We start from the raw sequence: 22,996 nt of genomic DNA on the forward strand, positions 1-22,996 counted from the left end.
CTGCCCCCGCCATTGCAGGCACCAGATAGCCACTGCAGGCCCGGACACCCCAATTGCATCGGGAATGGAACCGCCCACCACCTTTGCACCATAGGCGACTCCTCCCGCCAGCGTTACACCACCAGCGTAAATGAATGCGGCAAGGATATGGCTCGGAACGAAGACCACCATGCTCTTTGTCACGCCGTCCACGAAGGTCGGCCGCAAGGCTACGCCGTCACAAAGACAACCGGCCCCCCTTTAGTTGCTTCAGCCAACGGCAAGCGGATGAAGAAGCCAGGCGGGCAAGGCCCTCGATAAGGTGACAACAAAGAAGAGGGATAAGTCATCAACTTCGTAGTCATTGGGGAATCAGAGTGGCCGGGGAACGGTGGCGGTGGTTCCATCCCAATCGTCCTATGCTACTACAAGAGGAGGTTGGGGCGGAGGGAGTCGTCATGGGGTTCGGATCGTTAGTGTCGTTGTCGCCTTAGATGGGGGAGAGCAGAGAAGTCGCTCTCGAGCCATCGCCTTTGCATCCGCATGGGAACCACGCAAACACTCATCATCCCTAGCTACCTAATGGGTCGGTCCCTTAGGCCGAATACTCCAATCAACCAATATATTGTGTTTCAGCCGCCAGAGTAGCGTCTACTAGACAACCACAGGTACCGGCCCATCATGGCGAAGCCGACCGCATGCAACCGCCAAGGCTATATATTGCCCTTTACTGATTTCTAATAAGAATCACCAATGGGCGGGCGCTAGCAGGCCCGCCCAACATTATAGCGTGGCACACGGTTTTTCTTTCTTTCGGTTTTCCACTGTTTGTAGGTTGTTTTCCTCAAGTTTTCTATAGCGCTTTTTTCGGTTTTTGGTTTCACTTTCATTTTTTCTTTGGTTTTTTGGTCTCTTCATCTGTTTTTTCTTTTACCTTTCTATTTTTTTGCTCGTTTTTCCATGTTACTTTCTTGGTTTTTTGTTTCTTTCTCTAGGTTTCGCTGAGTTTCTCTGACTTTTTTTTGCTTTTGCCTTCTTTTCATATTTCTTTTTTTCAACACATGTCTACATTTCTCATATGCATTCTATATTTTTCGTATACATTAGGAATATTGTTTTACACACGTTTAAAATCTTTCCAGTACATAATTAACATTATTTTAATATATATTTTGATTTCTAGTTTTTTTATACACATTGTACACTTTTCGTTTATACATCTAAAATTGATTTTATATAAATGTTTCACATTTTCAAATACATGTTTAATATTTTTACAAAATCATGTTTTGAACATTTTTAGTACATGTTAAATATTTGTTATGTACACGTTGGATTTTTTTAATGATAAAATTTTTTCCTGAATTAAGCAAACATTTTTTTACATTGTACAAACCTTCTTTTTTGAAAATGTCACGAACACATTTATGAAACTTGTGAACATTTTTCTAAATGTAGCATACATTTTTTATGACCAATCATTCTTTTTTAATAATACAAACATTTTTTACAATGTATAAACATTTTCTATACACGTTTTTCATTTTTCAAATACAAGATTAACCTTTTTAAAAAATTATGTAAAGTATTTTCGTAATATATATATAGCAAAATGTGATTAAAAACGGAAGTGGAAAAACGACATGACATTAGCATGATGATGGGACGCGGTTACTGGGCCGGGCCAATACCTGCTGTAGGCGAGCTGTGGACCGTGGTAGGACTCGCAGGGGTTTCCTTCGCCCTTCAGGCTTCAGAGAGACTAGTACGGTTCCTAGCCAAGTGTCAAAAAAATAATATTAGGGTTCCTAGCCGCCGCCGTCCCGCCGCCATTACTGCCGGCCGTCCGCCGCGGAGCGCCCAGCCGGCCGAAGAAGCCTCCGCTGCCCCGACGTCGGTACAGGATCCCAGCAGCGCCTCCCTCCGTCGAGCAGCTGCTCCCACCAGCAGCGCCTCCCTCCCTGGAGCAGCCGACCCCGCCCAGCAGCGCCACCGCCCGGAGCTACGCGGGCGACCAGTCCATAGGCAGGTAGCCACCACTCCTTCGTCGTCTCTCCTCCCCCCCTCTTCCCTCACCCACCCTCTCCTTCCTCTTGCATCCTCTGTCTGTTCAATTTTTGTTCCTGATTTTTGTATGGGATGAGTATTTGCTGTAGGTTGGATATTGTGCGAATATAATGATGACTATTTCTTGATGAGTGCTTGCCGCATGATTTTTCCAGTGCACGTTCGAGTTTACATGTGGATGGATTTTGCTTGGAATGTGTTTGTGATAATGCTTGTAGGGGCAAATGTTTACAAATTGTAGTTCGTTTTTTTTTTCAGATGAGCAAATGTTTTGGTTTGAACATGTTAGCTGTGAAACTTCAGTGAATGATGATATATGAAAAGGAAAGGATTAAGTTGTTTTATGTGCACGGTCTTGACCTGAAATCAAAGCTTAGCAGTTACATGCAATTCGAGAGACTAGGAGCTTTGTCTTGGTTATTATACTGGCCGAAATTTGTTAACACATTAGTACTAGTGGTATTGTTGGCATGATAGATGTTCCAAATCTTGTTTATAATTGGGAATATAGTGGTACTGTTACACTGTGTTGTTGATTTTAGCAGTCAGACCTAAAATATTACCATTTAAAGTGATTGTTTCTCTTAAAGTGATTGTTTCTCCTTTTGCGTGTTAGCTGATTGATCTTCAGGTTCCACCTTCCATATTATGCCATGCTGGCTCATGACTTGTTCATTGATCTGTCTGGCTGACAATATTTATCTGCCATTGGCAGATTTCCGCTCTTTGGTTGGCAATGGTCCGAATGGAGGTCAAACTAGCATTCCCCCAGGACAGACCGCCACTTTCCATCATTTCGGCTGCTAAGATTGCAGGTGTTTCCGTAATCATTGATCCGACCCTTGCCTCAGGTTCAGTGCCCACACTACACTTCAGTTCTGGGTAAGTGATCAGTGTTCATTTATACCTTTTAGCTTCCCTCCCTCTCTCTGATTAAGTACCACATTTCCTTTATTTTATACAAGAACTATGGACACTTTATTACCATGATATATGTTTGAATAGTTTTTTTTAAGAGCTATATGTTTGAATAGTTACTGTAGTTGGCTCTGAAGATTACCTCTTATTTTAATCTCCTCATCCTAAAATTCCTGGTTCCAGAAAATTGTGTTGATGGCACTCACGTCTGTTAGAACATTATGTGTCAAGCAAAACAGTTTTATTTGTGAAATATAGCAGTATTTTTGTATGGTATTTTGTAGTGTCTCAGTGAATCTATCATGATTCTGCACAGGGATTTTAATCTCCTCATCCTAAAATTCCTGGTTCCAGAAAATTGTGTTGATGGCACTCACGTCTGTTAGAACATTATGTGTCAAGCAAAACAGTTTTATTTGTGAAATATAGCAGTATTTTTGTATGGTATTTTGTAGTGTCTCAGTGAATCTATCATGATTCTGCACAGGGATTTTATACATGGTGTGAACACAATTCTCCGGTACATTGCACGTGCTGCATCTGTTTCCAGCTTCTATGGCCAGGACGATATTCAGGCAGCACAAGTATGTTCTGGTTTTATGGTGTTTGTCATTGATTTTCACTATCATCTCACTATGTCCTGAGTTGCTATTGTTTGCAAATCTGTAGGTTGACCAATGGCTCGAGTACGCACCACTCATTCTCTCAGGCTCTGAATTTGAAGCCGCTTGCTCATTTCTTGATGGATACTTGGCAACTCGAACCTTTTTGGTCGGTTATGGCCTATCAATTGCTGACATTGTCGTGTGGTCAAATCTCACAGGTAATTACCTGGCTTCTTTCATCGTTGAGTAATTTATTGGTCTCTCCCTCTCTCTGTGTCTTGCCTTAGAGGTCACAACTCTTTTCTTCAGGAACTGGTCAACGATGGGAAAGTCTAAGGAGGTCAAAGAAATATCAAAGCCTTGTACGCTGGTTTAACAGTGTAGCTGCAGACTATGGAGATGCACTGGATGAAGTTACATCTGCTTATGTTGGCAAGCGAGGAATTGGCAAATCTCCTGCGCCAAGTTTGAAAGAAAAGGTGCTTGGTTTGAAGGAGAACACGTCAGGTCATGAAATAGATCTCCCAGGTGCAAAAGTTGGGGAGGTTTGTGTTCGTTTTGCCCCAGAGCCTAGCGGGTATCTCCACATTGGTCATGCAAAGGCTGCACTGTTGAACAAGTATTTTGCAGAGAGATATAAAGGGCGTCTAATAGTTCGATTTGATGACACAAATCCTTCTAAGGAAAGCAATGAATTTGTGGAGAATGTCCTGAAAGATATTGAGACGCTTGGGGTTAAATACGATGTAGTTACATACACATCGGATTATTTCCCAAAGCTAATGGAAATGGCTGAAAGTTTGATTAAGCAGGGAAAGGCATATATTGATGATACACCCAAGGAGCAAATGAGGAGTGAAAGGATGGATGGTGTGGAATCTAAATGTAGGAACAGTACTGTTGAGGAGAACTTGTCCTTGTGGAAAGAGATGGTTAATGGCACCACAAGGGGTACTCAGTGCTGTGTACGTGGTAAACTTGACATGCAGGACCCGAACAAATCACTTCGAGATCCTGTGTACTACCGTTGCAACCCTGATCCCCATCATCGCGTGGGCTCAAAATACAAGGTCTATCCAACATATGACTTTGCTTGTCCATTTGTTGATGCACTGGAAGGAGTCACTCATGCTCTTCGTTCAAGTGAATACCATGATCGGAATGCACAGTACTATCGTATCCTTCAAGACATGGGCCTGCGGAGGGTAGAGATCTATGAGTTCAGCAGGCTGAATATGGTTTATACCGTTCTTAGCAAGCGCAAGCTTCTGTGGTTCGTCCAAAACAAGATGGTGGAGGACTGGACTGACGCACGCTTTCCCACTGTACAAGGCATAGTACGTCGTGGTCTGAAGATTGAAGCATTGATCCAATTTATACTGGAACAGGTAATTTCTGACGAGTTGCTCTTTTATGATCTTGTAATTATATGTATATTTGAGTAACTGAGTTATTAACTCCCTTTTTTGTATTTTCTATTTGTGAAGGGTGCGTCAAAAAATCTGAATCTTATGGAGTGGGATAAACTCTGGACAATCAACAAGAAGATAGTTGATCCAATTTGTGGAAGGCATACTGCTGTGCTGAAAGAAAAACGTGTGCTTCTCACACTTTCTAATGGCCCAGAGGAACCATTTGTTCGAATCTTACCACGGCACAAGAAATACGAGGGTGCTGGGAAGAAGGCTACAACGTTCGCCAACAGAATTTGGCTAGAGTATGCTGATGCATCAGTCATTAGTGTGGGTGAGGAAGTCACTTTGATGGACTGGGGAAATGCTATCATTAGAGAAATCAAGACAGATAATGGAACAATCACTCAACTAGTTGGTGAACTCCATCTTGAAGGCTCAGTGAAGATGACAAAGCTGAAACTAACATGGCTATCAGACATTGAAGACCTTGTGTCTCTCTCTTTGGTAGATTTTGACTATCTAATTAATAAAAAGAAGGTAAGAAATCATGTTCTAAGTTCATGTTGGTAGGCATGCAATCACATGGGTGCCAGAACCATATTCTTACACTACATGTGTGCTACATTATTTATTGCTCTAGCAGTATGAATGCCTTTTCACTTGGACTAGTTATTAGATACTTCTGTGGTACTGTTACTATCTGTCAACTATGCTTGGTTTGGCCAACTTATCTTTCCTCAGTAGTCAACAGCTTGAGACTTTCGATGAATTGGTTGGTCCTTGGAAACTCAACATGGCAACCTATCCATATTCCACTCCATTAGTGTTGCAAGCAGATGTACATGATATTTAGTTTTCTTCTTTTTATATGATGTGATGATGTTTCCTTGGATGAGTTATCTCTTCGATCATTATGTCCATGTCTCAGTTCATCATTAAGTGGTATCTACATGTACTTTAGATCCTAATATCTAGCACTTTTTGCAGCTGGAAGAAGATGAGGACTTCCTTGACAATCTCAACCCTTGCACTCGCCGAGAAGCTTTAGCTCTTGGAGACCCAAACATGCGGAACGTCAAGAAAGGAGAAGTTATACAGCTCGAAAGGAAAGGGTACTACAGGTGTGATGTTCCATTTGTCCGGTCGTCCAAACCAATTGTGCTTTTTGCCATCCCAGATGGCCGACAGAAGTCCACGTCGATTGCTACTGGAGCGTAGCTTCTGCAAACGATGTTGCTTGAATTGCGGTACCTTTTTGGGCATTAATGTTGCAGCCTTTCTGGTATCAAACTGGTTGCAATGGCTGAAACTTGGAACTTCAGATTTTTGTTCTTCAGTGTCTCGGACTCGGTTATTCAGTATCAGTTATGTATTCCTTTCGCATGTTTGAGTGTATGCCCACTGCTACCAAGATCTGTGGATTGTGGAACAAATATCAAGATAATAATTGGCTGATCGATTCCGTATCTGTGGTAAATGTCATGCCTGAACAGTAAAGAATGTTCCTATTTAAATATTACCCCCTCCGATCCATAATAAGTGTCGCAGCTTTGAACTAATGTTGTACTAGTGAGCGTGCACGTGCAACGCACGTTTCGACAAATAATATTTATATAAGTGTATAATTTTGAAAAATAAAAGACTGTAGTCCTTGTTGTCCCTTTCTCTCTAAAGAAAAGAAGGGAAAAAAACCTATGAAATTGTATTTTGCAGGACAGAATATACAAAAATCAAGTTTTCAGAAACCCCTAACAAACATCAGATTTGTAATCCTTGGTGCTATCAAACTATTAGCACACTTGTGCCAAGATTAAATTTGGATATTTTATGACAGCCAGTAAGCTTAGCAAAGTTGTGCCAAGATTAAATTTATACACAAATATATACATGTTGTAGATACTATATGGAAATTTTAGGGCAATCGATAAGCGATTCGGTGTCTGTTATCTGACGAATTGCCTATTTCAAGAATGTCATGTGAAGTTTGAGCGGACCAAGAAGAAATCACAATGGTATAATATGTCACACTTCAAGTTCGATGAGCAACTCCTAGATAACATAACATATCAATTATAGGACATCTTTAGTTCTACTTGGTCTGGTGTAAAAATGGAATCAAACATTTCATGAGCATTTCATAATGTCTCTATTTTCTTGTGTGAACTTGATAGAGTTTATGAAACATATAAGCATTGTCTAAGTGAACATGGCAAAGATGCAAACTTGGAACAAAGATTGAAAAAATCAGCAGTGGTCTTTGGAAGAACTGAGTTCACTCCCTTTGGATATGGACGTTTGTTATCTTCAGAAGTTCAATTGTTGGGCTCAACAACAACGACCGAGTTGCGCAATGGCACCACTCCTGAGTGGGGCAATTTTTTCCCCACTCTCAGTTTCTCTCAGCTTGTCCTCATTAAGGTACAAATTCAGACAAACACTATTTGTTACGTATACAGTTGTAGAACGCTTAGAAGCAACAAAAAACTCAGTAAAGCATTCGACAAAAAGGTAATTAAGAGAGGGAATTTTATAACATTTTCTATATGACATGTATGGCATGCATGGGATTTTCAATAGAAAAATTGCAGCAACAACTGAAATCACCGAAATTCAGTGAATTTCAGTAATTTCGGTTTGCATTTCGGCCAAAAGACCGAAATATTCACTTGAATTTAACAAAATAGATGAAAATTTTGAATAATATATTTTGAATTCCTATGTACTACTGAAAATGCTGAAATTTTGAAAAATACATTTGAATTCCTATGTACTACGTGTCCATTGAAATTAATGAAATTCAGTAAATTTCAACGAAATCTCACTGGAAGTGAAAACCACGTGCATGCCATACTTTCTCTGCTAAACTTGGAAGATTAAACATGATCTAAACATGTCCTATAGGCACCATGCTATCAACATCTTAGCAGTGGAGAAAGGCTACTATTCGAGGATGCCATACTGTACAATAAGGAGCTATCATAATTGTTGATTTGCAAAGCTAACCAGAAAAGAAAAAAGGAATGCACACAAAATTTGGGATGACCAAAGCCACACAAATACCTACCTAGTTGAGATGATTATAGTCTCAGGAAAATAAAGCATACTAAATTCTCAACACATAAATAAGCAACCTTAAAGGGTAAAAAAATGAAGGAAATGCCTATGTCATGAAGCTATTCATTATTCATGTGCATATCCTTTTGAAGCAACCACATGTCAGTTTAGTTCACAAAAAGGAAAATCTCATGTCAGTTCAAGTGTTCATGTGTAATGCCCGGATAATTAAGCTACAGTGAATCTCTGCTAATGATGCCACGTCACCTCGGTTACTGTTAATAAACCCGCGTAGTTCGAAACCCAGTTCAAAATTCAAATTTAAAAATAAAGGCAAACAGTAAAAGTTTTCAAATATAAAACTAAATGTTCGGGTGGATTCAAATAAATCATGGATAGTTATGATGGAGAAACCACACTTATATAAAATCTTTAAATACTCTAAAATGAATAAAACAGTAGTCAAAACAATTATTGAAATGCATTTTATAATTAATAAAATGTTAAACTATTCTATTTAGGTGTTAAACTTTTTATTGCAATGGGTTTAGTGGTAGTACTAAGTTAGGGATCATTTTTATATTTTAACAAACTAAAATAAAATGAGGAACACGATAAAACAGAAAAGATATAAGATAAATAAAAAGAAAAAACAAAAACAAAAAACTAATAAAAAGAAAGAGCCCCCCCGGGCCAAACGGCCCAGCTGGCCGACCAGCCGCCCACCAGGCCGGCCCACGCGGCCCCTTCACCCCCGTGGCCTATAGGCCACCCCACCCCAACCGAAACCCTAACGCCCCACTCACCCCTCCCCCCCCACTCGCTCTCCCCCTCCTCCCCGATCCAGATCGGATCGGGGGAACGAACCCTGCCGCGACGACCGCGCCGCCCCTCGCCGTTGGACGCCGCCGCCCGGAGCCCGCGCCACCTCGCCGGCCTGCCTCCACTACCTCGCCGGCCTGCCTCCTCTTCCTCGCCGGCCTGTATCCCGTCTCCGCCACGCTCGTCGTCGCCGTCATCCTCCCCAACAACCGCTGCCCCATTCCCTACACCTTCCGTGAGCACCCCCTCTCTCCCCGTCCCCGTTGCCCGTTCCGGCCACCGCACCGCCAAGCCCGCCCCTGTGTGATGTCGGCATCGACTGCGCGCGCAAGGCCGCACCTGCCTGCTCGACCCGCTCCTCACGCCCGGCCGTGCCCTATGCACGTGCACACTCGCCGCCGCCCCGTGCTGAGGCTCCGCGCGCGCCGTGCTCACCCAGCGGCCGCCCCGCGCCGTCCACGGCTTGCGCGTGTCCGCCCCCATGCTCGCGATGCTCCCCTCGCCCCGATCGCTATTGCGTCCGCCGTCGCTCGCCGTCCCGCCATTTGCCCACGCCGCGCCTTCGCTCCCCGCCCCGGCGCCACACCGACGTGGCCTCGCCGCTGCCGCTGTCGTCCCAGGCGGCCGGGCTTGCCATGCCCATGGCCGGCGCCCCCCTGTCGATCTGGGCATTTGCCCAATCGGGCCGGGTTCCTGCGCACGTAACCTGCGCGCCCGCATACCAGCGGTGCCCGAATCACTGTGGCCCTCTAGGCCACTGGCTAGGGGGCCACATGCCCCAGAATGTAAAATGAAAATAATAAAAGGAATAATAATATTAATTAATCAATAATTAACTTAAAATAATTCTGTTAATTAACTAATTAAACCTAATTAACCTACTAAGATAACCTAACTACTGTTAATTAGTCTTAGTCAATGACGAATGGGACCCACACGTCTGTTGACCCAGTCAACAGACAGTTGACTAATGACATCACGCTGACATCATAATTACATTTTCTAATTAAATTAATTATGTTAATTCTAAAAATGAATTAAATCTTTAAAATTAATATAAAATAATCCGTAACTCGGATGGAAAAACTTTGTACATGAAAGTTGCTCAGAACGACGAGACGAACCCGGATACGCAACCCGTTCGTCCGCCACACATCCCTAGCATAGCGAACACGCAACTTTTCCCCTCCGACTCCTCTGCCCGAAAACGCGAAACACTGGGGATAATTTCCCGGATGTTCCTCCCCTTCACCGGTACCACCTCGTACCGCGTGAGGGCACACCTAGCATCACGCTTTGTCATGTCATGCATCGTCATGCTTCTGTTTGCATTATATTTATTGTTTCTTCCCCCTCTTCTCTCGCTAGACATCGAGACCGACGTCGCTGCTACCCAGTATGACTACGGTGTTGACGACCCCTCTCTCTTGCCAGAGCAACCAGGCAAGCCCCCCCTTTGATCACCAGATATCGCCTACTCTTTTCTCTACTGCTTGCATTAGAGTAGTGTAGCATGTTATTGCTTTACGTTAATCCTATTCTGATGCATAGCCTGTCCTTGCTACTACTGTTGTTACCTTTACCTGCAATCCTAATGCTTAGTATAGGATGCTAGATTATCATCAGTGGCCATACATTCTTGTCCGTCTGCCATGCTATATTATCGGGCCGTGATCACTCGGGAGGTGATCACGGGTATATACTATATACTTTATACATGATACATATGGTGACTAAAGTCGGGTCGGCTTGTGGAGCACCCGCGAGTGATTCATGGATTGGGGGCTGAAAGGACCTTTGTCCCAACGGCCCTCTGTGTGGATCTTTGTGGCGAAGCGAGAGGGCAGGTTGTGACCACCTAGGAGAGAGGTGGGCCTGGCCCTGGTCGGTGTTCGCGGATACTTAACACATTTAACGAGATCTTGGTATTTGATCTGAGTCTGGCTACTGGCCTATACACACTAACCATCTACGCGGGGACAGTTATGGGCACTCGACGTCGTGGTATCAGCCGAAGCCTTCGTGACGTCAGCGACTGAGTGGCGCGCGCCGGATTGGATCGTAAGCCTGCTCTTGTATTAAGGGGGCTAGTTCTGCTTCCGGCCGCGTACGCAACGTGCAGGTGTGCAATGGGCGATGGGCCCAGACCCCTGCGCCATAGGATTTAGACTGGCGTGCTGACCTATCTGTTGTGCCTAGGTAGGGCTGCGACGTGTTGATCTTCCGAGGCCGGGCATGACCCAGGAAAGTGTGTCCGGCCAAATGGGATCGAGCGTGTTGGGTTATGTGGTGCACCCCTGCAGGGAAGTTAATCTATTCGAATAGCCGTCATCTTCGGTAATAGGACGACTTGGAGTTGTACCTTGACCTTATGACAACTAGAACCGGATACTTAATAAAACACACCCTTCCAAGTGCCAGATACAACCGGTGATCGCTCTCTAACAGGGGTGACGAGGAGAGGATCGCCGGGTAGGATTATGCTATGCGATGCTACTTGGAGGACTTCAGTTTACTCTCTTCTACATGCTGCAAGACGGAGGCTGCCAGAAGCGTAGTCTTTGACAGGACTAGCTATCCCCTTTTATTCCGGCATTCTGCAGTTTAGTCCACATAAGATACCCTTTTCCATTTGATACCAATGCATACATATGTAGTGTAGCTCCTTGCTTGCGAGTACTTTGGATGAGTACTCACGGTTGCTTTACTCCCCCTTTTCCCCCTTCCTATACCTGATTGCTGCGACCAGACGTTGGAGCCCAGGAGCCAGACGCCACCGTCGACGGCGACTACTACTACTTGGGAGGTGCCTACTACTACGTGCAGCCTGCTGACGACGACCAGGAGTAGTTAGGAGGATCCCAGGCAGGAGGCCTGCGCCTCCTTCGATCTATATCCCAGTTTGTGCTAGCCTTCTTAAGGCAAACTTGTTTAACTTATGTCTGTACTCAGATATTGTTGCTTCCGCTGACTTGTCTATAATCGAGCTCTTGTATTCGAGCCCTCGAGGCCCCTGGCTTGTAATATGATGCTTGTATGACTTATTTTATTTGTAGAGTTGTGTTATGATATCTTCCCGTGAGTCCTTGATCTTGATTGCACACATTTGCGTGCATGATTAGTGTATGGTCAAATCGGGGCGTCACAAGTTGGTATCAGAGCCGACTGCCTGTAGGAATCCCCCTTCCACACTCCTTGGCCGAAGTTGAGTCTAGACATTACAAAAACTTTTACTAACATGGCTGTGTGCCTTACGGGCCCACATCGCCATCTGGGTGGTATTAGGCTCTTTTACTCCTCGATCCTTACTCTGAGACACTGAACTCTCTCCTACTCGGGTTAAACGATTTTACTAACTCTAACACTAGGATCCCGTGACCACGTTCACCCCAAAGTTGGATAAGCCCTAGTTATTCTTTAGAGTAGTATTTGAACATTACCCACATTGTCATTTGACTCCTGTGAAAACATCTTTGTTTTCAGATGGAACCCACGAGGCAGGTCGTGCACCACACGACGGCCATTGGTGCCTCAAGATCACCTGCTGTGTTGGTTGAGATGATGACCTATCTGGGTTATCGCTGGCACCCTAAGTACACCGTCTATGAGGAGTATCAGGACTTCAACCAGGAGTGGTACCGTGCCATCGTCCACCTCTACTCTCAGGAGTATGACTCCACTACCGTGCTGCACACTGCTCATGGAGTTGGAGTGACTATCGATATGGCGGTCCACGATGCTGCTTATGCTGCTCTGACACGTCTTCGTGGAGAGTATCAGGAGTTGGATACCTCCCCCTTCAGGCACATTGCTATCGCATCCGATGTTGGTGCGGAGGGATACTACACTGCTGCCTACTCCACTGTCACCCGAGAGCCCTTTTACCATCAGAACCTGGTTCTGCATGCTGATGGGCTGGATAGAGCTAACCGAGCTCTTCGCCACGAGCTGTACACCACCCGTCAGCACCTGTATCGTGCTCTGACGCTGTTGCACCCCTCTGTCCGCTCTGGTGATCTGTCGCGTTCTGCGATCTACCCTGCCCGGACCGTGATGCCCCAGGGCGTCGGCTGGCCAGATGTGGGAGGCTACTCTCCTGCATTGGGTCCTCTCCTGCCACCTACGCATCGGGTTCCGCGCCAGAGTATCCGCGGACCCCAGGCTACTCGCGTGGAGGTCTTCCCTTCGCGTCACTACCAGCTGTCGGACTACACCTACCTCCGCAGTACCGCATGGGACTGATGTAGACTTGCTTGTTAGTGTTAGATGCATTCGCCGCGAGCCTGTGTGCCGCCTATGATGTCTTAGCCTGTGTACCGAACTCTGTGTAACGAACTCTATGCATGATCTCTTTTGTAAGATATGCCGACTACTATGTAGTATCTATCGTGCTGCTTTCGTTGTGCATGTTTCATCATGAATGATTCTTGTCTTTGCAAATTTCTCAATGCTGAACTACCCCTGTTATATATTAGCAGGATGGTTAGACCAGGTGGTCGTGGTCGTGGTGGCAACGCCCCACCACCGCCTGAGTACATGGCTGGGATGATGCAACAGTTTGAGCTGAATCGTCAGTTCATGGAGAATATTATGGCTCAGTTTCCTCGCCCCAATATGAACCAGCAGCCAACCCAAGTGACTCTGCAGGATTTCATGCGCCTCAACCCAACCGTGTACCGCAGCTCAACTCAGCCTCTGGATGCTGACGACTGGCTCCGTGACATCACCTATGAGATGGAGTCTGCTGATGTAGCCCCTGCCAGCTATGTCACCTTTGCTTCCTTCTTCCTGAAAGGACCCGCGGCTCAATGGTGGGACAGCCACAGGCGTACTCTGCCAGCTGGAACAATCATCACCTGGCCAGACTTCCAAGCTGCCTTCCGTGCTCGCTTCATTCCTCAGGGAGTCATGGACCGGAAGAAGCGTGAGTTCCGCAACCTCACCCAAGGCAACAAAACTGTGGAAGCTTACCAGCGGGAGTTTCTGGACTTGTCCCGCTATGCTACAGAGGACATTGCAACTGATGCACGCAGACAGGAGAAGTTCCGTGATGGCCTTCAAGCTGACATCAAGCTCGCACTTCTAGTGCATGACTTTGCTGATTTCGCCACTCTGGTGAACAAAGCCATCAATGTCGAAACTGGTCTGCAGGAATACCAGAGCTCTCACAGGCGCAACCATGACACGGGCTCATCTTTGGGCCCGTCTTCGCAGAAGCGCAAGATATGGATTCCCAACAGCATGTACCAGCCGAATGCACCTGCCCCAAGGCAGACCTATGCTGCACCTCGTCTGCCTGCTCCTCCAACTAGGCAGCCAAGACTTCCAGCTCCACCACCACAAGCTCCTGTTCCCACTCCCAATAATGGTCTCTGCTACAAGTGTGGTCAGCCAGGTCACCGTGCTAGGGATTGCAATCAGAACCAGAATCAACTGGCCCTCCCCACAACTGGCCGTGGAAGCAACCAGCCTCGCAACAACAATGCCAAGTCTTATGGTCGTGTTCATGCCAACCACGTTGATCTCAATGAAGTTCTAGACCAGCCTGCTACCGTGATGGGTACACTCCTCGTAAACTCAGTACTGCATCTGTTTTATTCGATTCAGGAGCATCGCATTCATTCATGTCAGAAGATTTTGCATACAAGCATGACGTTAAATGTGAGGAGATGAACACTTCGGTATTGGTAAAAAACCCCGTGGGACAATGTCAAACCTCACTGGTTGGCATCGATGTCCCCGTGGAAATCGAAGGGCTGGAATTCTATGCCTCTCCCATTATCCTGAAGTCGTCTAACATCGACCTCATTCTGGGAATGGATTGGTTGAAAGCGCATACTGCTTCTATAGTTTGCGCCACTAAGGTCGTCCATCTGCTACACCCTTCTGACGAAATAATAGCTTACCAAGCTCATCTAGTTCAGAACGCCGAGGCACGACTTTATGCCTTGAATGCATTGAACGCTGCACCACTCGAGGGCATTGAAAACATTCCCGTCGTTCGTGAATTCCAAGACGTCTTCCCAGAAGAACTTCCAGGGATTCCCCCTGCTAGAGCTGTCGAGTTCATCATCGACTTGAAACCCGGCACCACCCCTATAGCTAAACGACCCTATAAGATGCCGCCGCATGAACTCATTGAGCTTAAGGAGGAAATCGACAAATCTCTTGTCAAAGGTTTCATTCGCCCAAGTTGCTCTCCTTGGGGAGCACCTTCTCTCTTTGTTAAGAAAAAGGATGGGACAAACCGATTAGTCCAAGACTACCGTCCTATAAACCAAGCTACCATTCAGAATAAATATCCTCTTCCTCGGATCAATGATCTTTATGATCAACTGGCTGGCTCATCAGTGTTCTCCAAACTCGATTTGAGGCTAGGTTACCACCAGATCCGTGTTCGTGAAGAGGATATCCCAAAAACTGCCTTCGTGACTCGGTATGGATCATACGAGTACACCGTCATGTCATTCGGCTTAACGAATGCTCCCGCCACCTTCTCTCGTCTGATGAACTATATATTCATGGATTACCTCGACAAGTTCGTCGTGGTTTATCTGGACGATATCCTTGTATTTTCCAAGAACGAGGAAGAACATGCTGGACATCTTCGTCTGGTGCTAGAAAAGCTTCGAGAGCACCAACTGTATGCTAAGTATTCCAAGTGTGAATTCTGGCTCCCCGAAGTAACCTATCTTGGGCATGTCATCTCCAAGGATGGTATTGCCGTCAACCCTGAACGAGTTCAGGCTATTCTCGATTGGACTCCTCCGAAGAATGTCAAGCAAGTCCGAAGTTTTCTCGGTCTCGCCAGCTATTGCCGTCGATTCGTCGAGAACTTCTCCAAGATTGCCAGGCCTCTGACTAATCTGTTGCATAAGGGTGTCAAGTTCGAATGGACAGACAAGTGTCAGGAAAGTTTTCAGGCGCTCAAAGACAAGTTGACCTCTGCCCCCGTGCTTGCTCCACCTGATACTAAGAAGGACTTCGTCATTTACTGCGACGCTTCCCGTCAAGCATTAGGCTGTGTCCTAATGCAAGAGCGCAGAGTGATTGCTTATGCCTCTCGTCAACTGCGCCCTCACGAAGAAAACTACCCAGTTCACGACCTCGAGCTTGCTGCTGTCATTCATGCACTAAAGCAGTGGCGACATTACCTTCTCGGTAATCGTTGCGAGATCTTCACCGACCACCAAAGTCTGAAGTATCTGTTTACTCAGCCAGATCTGAACCTTCGCCAGCAGAGATGGATGGAGACTGTTGTAGACTTTGACGTGGGTATATCTTATACCCCCGGCAAGGCTAATGTAATGGCTGATGCCTTGAGCCGCAAGTCTTACTGCAACCACCTCCAGGTTCACCAAGTTCAGCCCTCGCTTGTCGAAGAATTTAGAAAGCTGAACCTCCATATTGTTCCTCCTGGAGCACCCGCTCCCCCTCCCCCGGAGTTCCGCAAGATGAATCTCCTTGTTGTTACTAAGGGTTCTCTAAATACCCTGGCTGTCGTATCAGATCTCGTAGCTGGTATAAAGACTATTCAAGGTTATGACTCTGAAGTCCATAAGATTAAATGCCATCTAGCAGAAGGAAAGCCCTCATTCTTCACTATCGCCGACGATGGTGCCTTGTATTTCAAAGGCCGCCTAGTGGTACCATGTTCGAAGAAAAACCTGGATAAGACTAAAAGGGTTATGCAAGAAGCCCATGATACGCCTCTGTCCATCCATCCTGGTAGTACAAAGATGTACCAGGATATTCATCAAAGATTCTGGTGGACTAATATGAAGCAGGACATTGCTCGTTATGTTGCTGAGTGTGACGTTTGTCGCCGAATCAAAGCAGAGCATCAAAGGCCTGCTGGAACTCTGCAACCTAACTCTATTCCTGAATGGAAATGGGACCATGTTGAAATGGACTTCGTCACTGGATTTCCCAAATCGCAGAAAGGTAATGATGCTATTCTTGTCGTCATTGACCGGCTTTCCAAAGTTGCCCATTTTCTGGCGGTCAAAGAGACAATCACTGCTAGTCAGCTTGCTACTCTCTACATGGCCAGAATTGTTTAACTTCACGGTATTCCACTAGTTATCAGTTCAGACCGTGGCAGCTTATTCACTTCAAGGTTTTGGGCGAGTTTCCAAGAAGCTATGGGAACTCATCTGTCGTCAGTACTGCGTTTCATCCTCAGTCGCAAGGACAGGTTGAACGTGTCAACCAAGTTCTCGAAGACATGCTTCGAGCTTGTGTAATATCATTCGGCAAGAAATGGGAGGAATCTCTTCCATATGCCGAGTTCTCTTATAATAATAGCTATCAAGCTAGTCTGAAGATGTCCCCCTTCGAAGTGCTATATGGACGAAAGTGTCGAACCCCTCTGAACTGGTCAGAAACGGGGGAACGTCCACTCTTTGGTCCGGATATTATCCAACAGGCCGAAGAACAAGTTCGCATTATTCGCGAGAATCTCAAGACTGCTCAGTCACGTCAGAAAAGTCAGTATGACCGTCATCACCAAGACATGGTCTATCAACCTGGCGAAAAGGCTTATCTTCGAGTTACACCAATGAAGGGTGCACACCGCTTCGGGATCAAAGGAAAGCTAGCTCCCCGCTATATTGGTCCTTTCACTATTCTCGAAAGGCGTGGAAAGGTGGCATATCAACTGGAGCTTCCGCCGAACCTTTCTCAGGTTCACGATGTGTTCCACGTGTCACAACTCCGACGCTGCTTCAAGGACCCAATCCGAGCAGTGGATCATGAAGTGCTTGAATTGCAACAGGACCTCTCCTATAAAGAGCATCCGGTCCGCATTCTCGACCAAGCTGAACGCCGCACACGTCAGAAGGCGATCAAGTTCCTCAAGGTCCAGTGGTCGAATCACTCTGAAGACGAAGCCACCTGGGAACACGAGGATCGTCTTCGTGATGAATACCCCGCACTGTTTTCTTCTACCTCCTAAATCTCGGGACGAGATTTCTTATAGTGGAGGAGAATTGTAACGCCCGGATAATTAAGCTACAGTGAATCTCTGCTAATGATGCCACGTCACCTCAGTTACTGTTGATAAACCCGCGTAGTTCGAAACCCAGTTCAAAATTCAAATTTAAAAATAAAGGCAAACAGTAAAAGTTTTCAAATATTAAAACTAAATGTTCGGGTGGATTCAAATAAATCATGGATAGTTATGGTGGAGAAACCACACTTATATAAAATCTTTAAATACTCTAAAATGAATAAAACAGTAGTCAAAACAATTATTGAAATGCATTTTATAATTAATAAAATGTTAAACTATTCTATTTAGGTGTTAAACTTTTTATTGCAGTGGGTTTAGTGGTAGTACTAAGTTAGGGATCATTCTTGTATTTTAACAAACTAAAATAAAATGAGGAACAAGATAAAACAGAAAAGATATAAGATAAATAAAAAGGAAAAACAAAAACAGAAAACTAATAAAAAGAAAGAGCCCCCCCCGGGCCAAACGGCCCAGCTGGCCGACCAGCCCGCCCACTAGGCCGGCCACGCGGCCCCTTCACCCCCGTGGCCTATAGGCCACCCCACCCCGACCGATACCCTAACGCCCCACTCGCCCCCCCCCCCACTCGCTCTCCCCTCCTCCCCGATCCAAATCGGATCGGGGGAACGAACCCCGCCGCGACGACCGCGCCGCCCGTCGCCGCCGCCCGGAGCCCGCGCCACCTCGCGGCATGCCTCCACTACCTCGCCGGCCTGCCTCCTCTTCCTCGCCGGCCTGTATCCCGTCTCCGCCACGCTCGTCGTCGTCGTCGTCCTACCCAACAACCGCTGCCCCATTCCCTACACCTTCCGTAAGCACCCCCTCTCTCCCCGTCCCGTTACCCGTTTCGGCCAACGCGCCGCCAAGCCCGCCCCTGTGTGATGTCGGCGTCGACTGCGCGCGCAAGGTTGCACCTGCCTGCTCGACCCGCTCCTCACGCTCGGCCGTGCCCTATGCACGTGCACACTCGCCGCCGCCCCGTGCCGAGGCTCCGCGCGCGCCGTGCTCACCCACCGGCCGCCCGCGCCATCCACGGCTTGCGCGTGTCCGCCCCCATGCTCGCGATGCTCCCCTCGCCCCGATCGCTATTGCGTCCGCCGTCGCTCGCCGTCCCGCCATTTGCTCGCGCCGCGCCTTCGCTCCCCGCCCCGGCGCCAACCCCGACGTGGCCTCGCCGCTGCCGCTGTCGTCCCGGGCGGCCGGGCTTGCCGTGCCCATGGCCGGCGCCCCCCTGTCGATCTGGGCATTTGCCCAATCAGGGCGGGTTCCTGCGCCCGTAACCTGCGCGCCCGCATACCAACGGTGCCCGAATCGCTGTGGCCCTCTGGGCCACTGACTAGGGGGCCCCACGCCCCAGAACGTAAAATGAAAATAATAAAAGGAATAATAATATTAGTTAATTAATAATTAACTTAAAATAATTCTGTTAATTAACTAATTAAACCTAATTAACCTACTAAGATAACCTAACTACTGTTAATTAGTCTTAGTCAATGACGAATGGGACCCACACGTCTGTTGACCTAGTCAACAGACAGTTGACTAATGACATCACGCTGACATCATAATTACATTTTCTAATTAAATTAATTCTGTTAATTTTTAAAATGAATTAAATCTTTAAAATTAATATAAAATAATCGGTAACTCGGATGGAAAAACTTTGTACATGAAAGTTGCTCAGAACGACGAGACGAACCCGAATACGCAACCCATTCATCCGCCACGCATCCCTAGCATAGCGAACACGCAACTTTTCCCCTCCGACTCCTCTGCCCGAAAACGCGAAACACCGGGGATAATTTCCCGGATGTTCCTCCCCTTCACCGGTACCACCTCGTACCGCGTGAGGGCACACCTAGCATCACGCTTTGTCATGTCATGCATCGTCATGCTTCTGTTTGCATTATATTTATTGTTTCTTCCCCCTCTTCTCTCGCTAGACATCGAGACCGACGCCGCTGCTACCCAGTACGGCTACGGTGTTGACGACCCCTCTCTCTTGCCAGAGCAACCAGGCAAGCCCCCCCTTTGATCACCAGATATCGCCTACTCTTTTCTCTACTGCTTGCATTAGAGTAGTGTAGCATGTTACTGCTTTCCGTTAATCCTATTCTGATGCATAGCCTGTCCTTGCTACTACTGTTGTTACCTTTACCTGCAATCCTAATGCTTAGTATAGGATGCTAGATTGTCATCAGTGGCCATACATTCTTGTCCGTCTGCCATGCTATATTATCGGGCCGTGATCACTCGGGAGGTGATCACGGGTATATACTATATACTTTATACATGATACATGTGGTGACTAAAGTCGGTCGACTTGTGGAGCACCCGCGAGTGATTCACGGATTGGGGGCTGAAAGGACCTTTGTCCCAACGACCCTCTGTGTGGATCTTTGTAGCGAAGCGATAGGGCAGGTTGTGACCACCTAGGAGATAGGTGGGCCTGGCCCTGGTCGGTGGTCGCGGATACTTAACACGTTTAACGAGATCTTGGTATTTGATCTGAGTCTGGCTACTGGCCTATACGCACTAACCATCTACGCGGGGACAGTTATGGGCACTCGACGTCGTGGTATCAGCCGAAGCCTTCGTGACGTCAGCGACTGAGTGGCGCGCACCGGATTGGAAGGTAAGCCTGCTCTTGTATTAAGGGGGCTAGTTCTGCTTCCGGCCGCGTACGCAACGTGCAGGTGTGCAATGGGCGATGGACCCAGACCCCTGCGCCATAGGATTTAGACCGGCGTGCTGACCTCTCTGTTGTGCCTAGGTAGGGCTGCGACGTGTTGATCTTCCAAGGCCGGGCATGACCCAGGAAAGTGTGTCCGGCCAAATGGGATCGTGCGTGTTGGGTTATGTGGTGCACCCCTGCAGGGAAGTTAATCTATTCGAATAGCCGTGATCTTCGGTAACAGGACGACTTGGAGTTGTACCTTGACCTTATGACAACTAGAACCGGATACTTAATAAAACACACCCTTCCAAGTGCCAGATACAACCGGTGATCGCTCTCTAACAGGGCGACGAGGAGAGGATCGCCGGGTAGGATTATGCTATGCGATGCTACTTGGAGGACTTCAGTTTACTCTCTTCTACATGCTGCAAGACGGAGGCTGCCAGAAGCGTAGTCTTTGACAGGACTAGCTATCCCCTTTTTATTCCGGCATTCTGCAGTTTAGTCCACATAAGATACCCCTTTTCCATTTGATACCAATGCATACATATGTAGTGTAGCTCCTTGCTTGCGAGTACTTTGGATGAGTACTCACGGTTGCTTTACTCCCCCTTTTCCCCCTTCCTATACCCGATTGCTGCGACCAGACGTTGGAGCCCAGGAGCCAGACGCCACCGTCGACGGCGACTACTACTACTTGGGAGGTGCCTACTACTACGTGCAGCCTGCTGACGACGACCAGGAGTAGTTAGGAGGATCCCAGGCAGGAGGCCTGCGCCTCCTTCGATCTGTATCCCAGTTTGTGCTAGCCTTCTTAAGGCAAACTTGTTTAACTTATGTCTGTACTCAGATATTGTTGCTTCCGCTGACTCGTCTATGATCGAGCTCTTGTATTCGAGCCCTCGATGCCCCTGGCTTGTAATATGATGCTTGTATGACTTATTTTATTTGTAGAGTTGTGTTGTGATATCTTCCCGTGAGTCCTTGATCTTGATTGCACACATTTGCATGCATGATTAGTGTACGGTCAAATCGGGGCGTCACATCATGTGCACAAGAACTTCCTCAAAGGATTATATAACCAACTAATTCATGATTCATATATCTACAAAAATATATGCATAAAAAAGCACCATCTTTTTTCCGGGAAGAAGATCAAGCGTTATGAAGCAAATTCCATCTGTATGTAAATCACCACTGACCTGAATCTATTGAGGCTTCCATGTTGCGAAGAACACCATTAATATGGCATCACACCATTGAACTGCAGCCTAGGAAGGTTGGACCATCAGATCGAGTTATTTGGATGAATGAGATTGTTTGGTTCTCCGCCCTCTCGTGTTTTTATAGAGGTAGTAGATTAACCTTAGTTTAAAACCGCGACACTTATTTTGGATCGGAGGAAGTACCTTTTATTTTATCTATATTGCAGTCCTTTTTGGGAGTTAACTCAGTTTTGTTCTTGTCATGTACTCTATCCGTTTCTAAATATAAGACTTTTTAGACATTCCAATACGGACTATATACGGAGCAAAATAGTTGAATCTACACCCTAAAATATGACTACATTTGTATGTAGTACGTATTGAAATCTCTACAAGGTTTTATATTTAGAAACGGAGGGAATATCAATGAAACACTGGCTTATCTGCTGTGTTTTTGTAACATAACGGTGTGTTGTGTAAATTTGCTGAGGTTTTAACGTGGGTGCTTAACTTGATCTCATGTCCTATCACAAGGCTTGGTCTCTAGAGTGGAGTATATTGTCTAAGGATCTGTTTTGCCCATGAAGGGTGACTCTGATTTGGCCGATTTTTAGAGGGCAAGTCATTTGCAAGAAAATTGGTGACAATCTTCCCTAATTCGAGATTCCGCCTCGGCAAATTTTAGCATAACGGGCATCAAACCAAACGAGCATAGTTCATGATGGATCACCGATACAAACACAAACTGAATTCCAGTGAAATAAGATTACAAACTCCTATGAGTAGCACCATCATCAACCTTATTTTTCTCAAAGATTACAAACTCGCAAATGCTATATTCGCAGTTATTCTCCTCAGAGTGATCAAGGATCAACTCCTGTTCACAAAATCTACTTTCATCAACCAAGAAAGACGGAAAGTTTTCGCATAACAACGAATGCTCTGCACAAAATTGAAAAAATGATTGGGCCACAAGAATACGACATGGGATTCACGTATGTCGAATCATGCGCACCGGTAAGCAAACCATACGTGTTCCGTCATCAAATACTCTATATCCTTTTATCTTGCACAAAAAAAATCCTTATCCTAATCACGAGCGATCCGGTCTCCTAGTAGTAGCTATTCAACAGGATTTTGTTAGCTCCAACAAACAAACTGGAGTTAGTATACTTTTCCTAATCATTATCCATCGGCTATAAATACTCACCCTTCCGCAGCCACCTCCCCCATCTCATTCA

The 22,996-nt window shown here is 46.2% G+C and overlaps 1 protein-coding gene across 1 annotated transcript; it reads left to right on the forward strand.

Annotated features, from left to right (window-relative positions):
* Positions 1-1,737: 1,737 nt before the first annotated feature.
* On the forward strand, positions 1,738-6,452 carry LOC123065933 (glutamate--tRNA ligase, cytoplasmic). The gene is made up of 7 exons (XM_044489120.1): positions 1,738-2,008; positions 2,762-2,928; positions 3,452-3,548; positions 3,634-3,787; positions 3,879-4,957; positions 5,057-5,521; positions 5,972-6,452. The coding sequence occupies exons 2-7, from the start codon at positions 2,783-2,785 to the stop codon at positions 6,200-6,202; spliced, it is 2,172 nt and encodes a 723-aa protein (XP_044345055.1). The 5' UTR covers positions 1,738-2,008; positions 2,762-2,782; the 3' UTR covers positions 6,203-6,452.
* The last annotated feature ends 16,544 nt before the right edge of the window (positions 6,453-22,996 follow it).

Source organism: Triticum aestivum, chromosome 1A, assembly GCF_018294505.1.
Source record: "Triticum aestivum cultivar Chinese Spring chromosome 1A, IWGSC CS RefSeq v2.1, whole genome shotgun sequence".
Classification (NCBI taxonomy): domain Eukaryota; kingdom Viridiplantae; phylum Streptophyta; class Magnoliopsida; order Poales; family Poaceae; genus Triticum; species Triticum aestivum.

What these genes read in the sequence shown, in the direction of transcription:
- LOC123065933 (XM_044489120.1), top strand. Translation starts at nt 2,783, where the DNA reads ATGGTCCGAATGGAGGTCAAACTAGCATTCCCCCAGGACAGACCGCCA. An exon ending in CGTGTGGTCAAATCTCACAG is followed by an intron (nt 3,788 to 3,878) that starts GTAATTACCTGG and finishes TCTTTTCTTCAG; the next exon opens with GAACTGGTCAACGATGGGAA. An exon ending in TCCAATTTATACTGGAACAG is followed by an intron (nt 4,958 to 5,056) that starts GTAATTTCTGAC and finishes CTATTTGTGAAG; the next exon opens with GGTGCGTCAAAAAATCTGAA.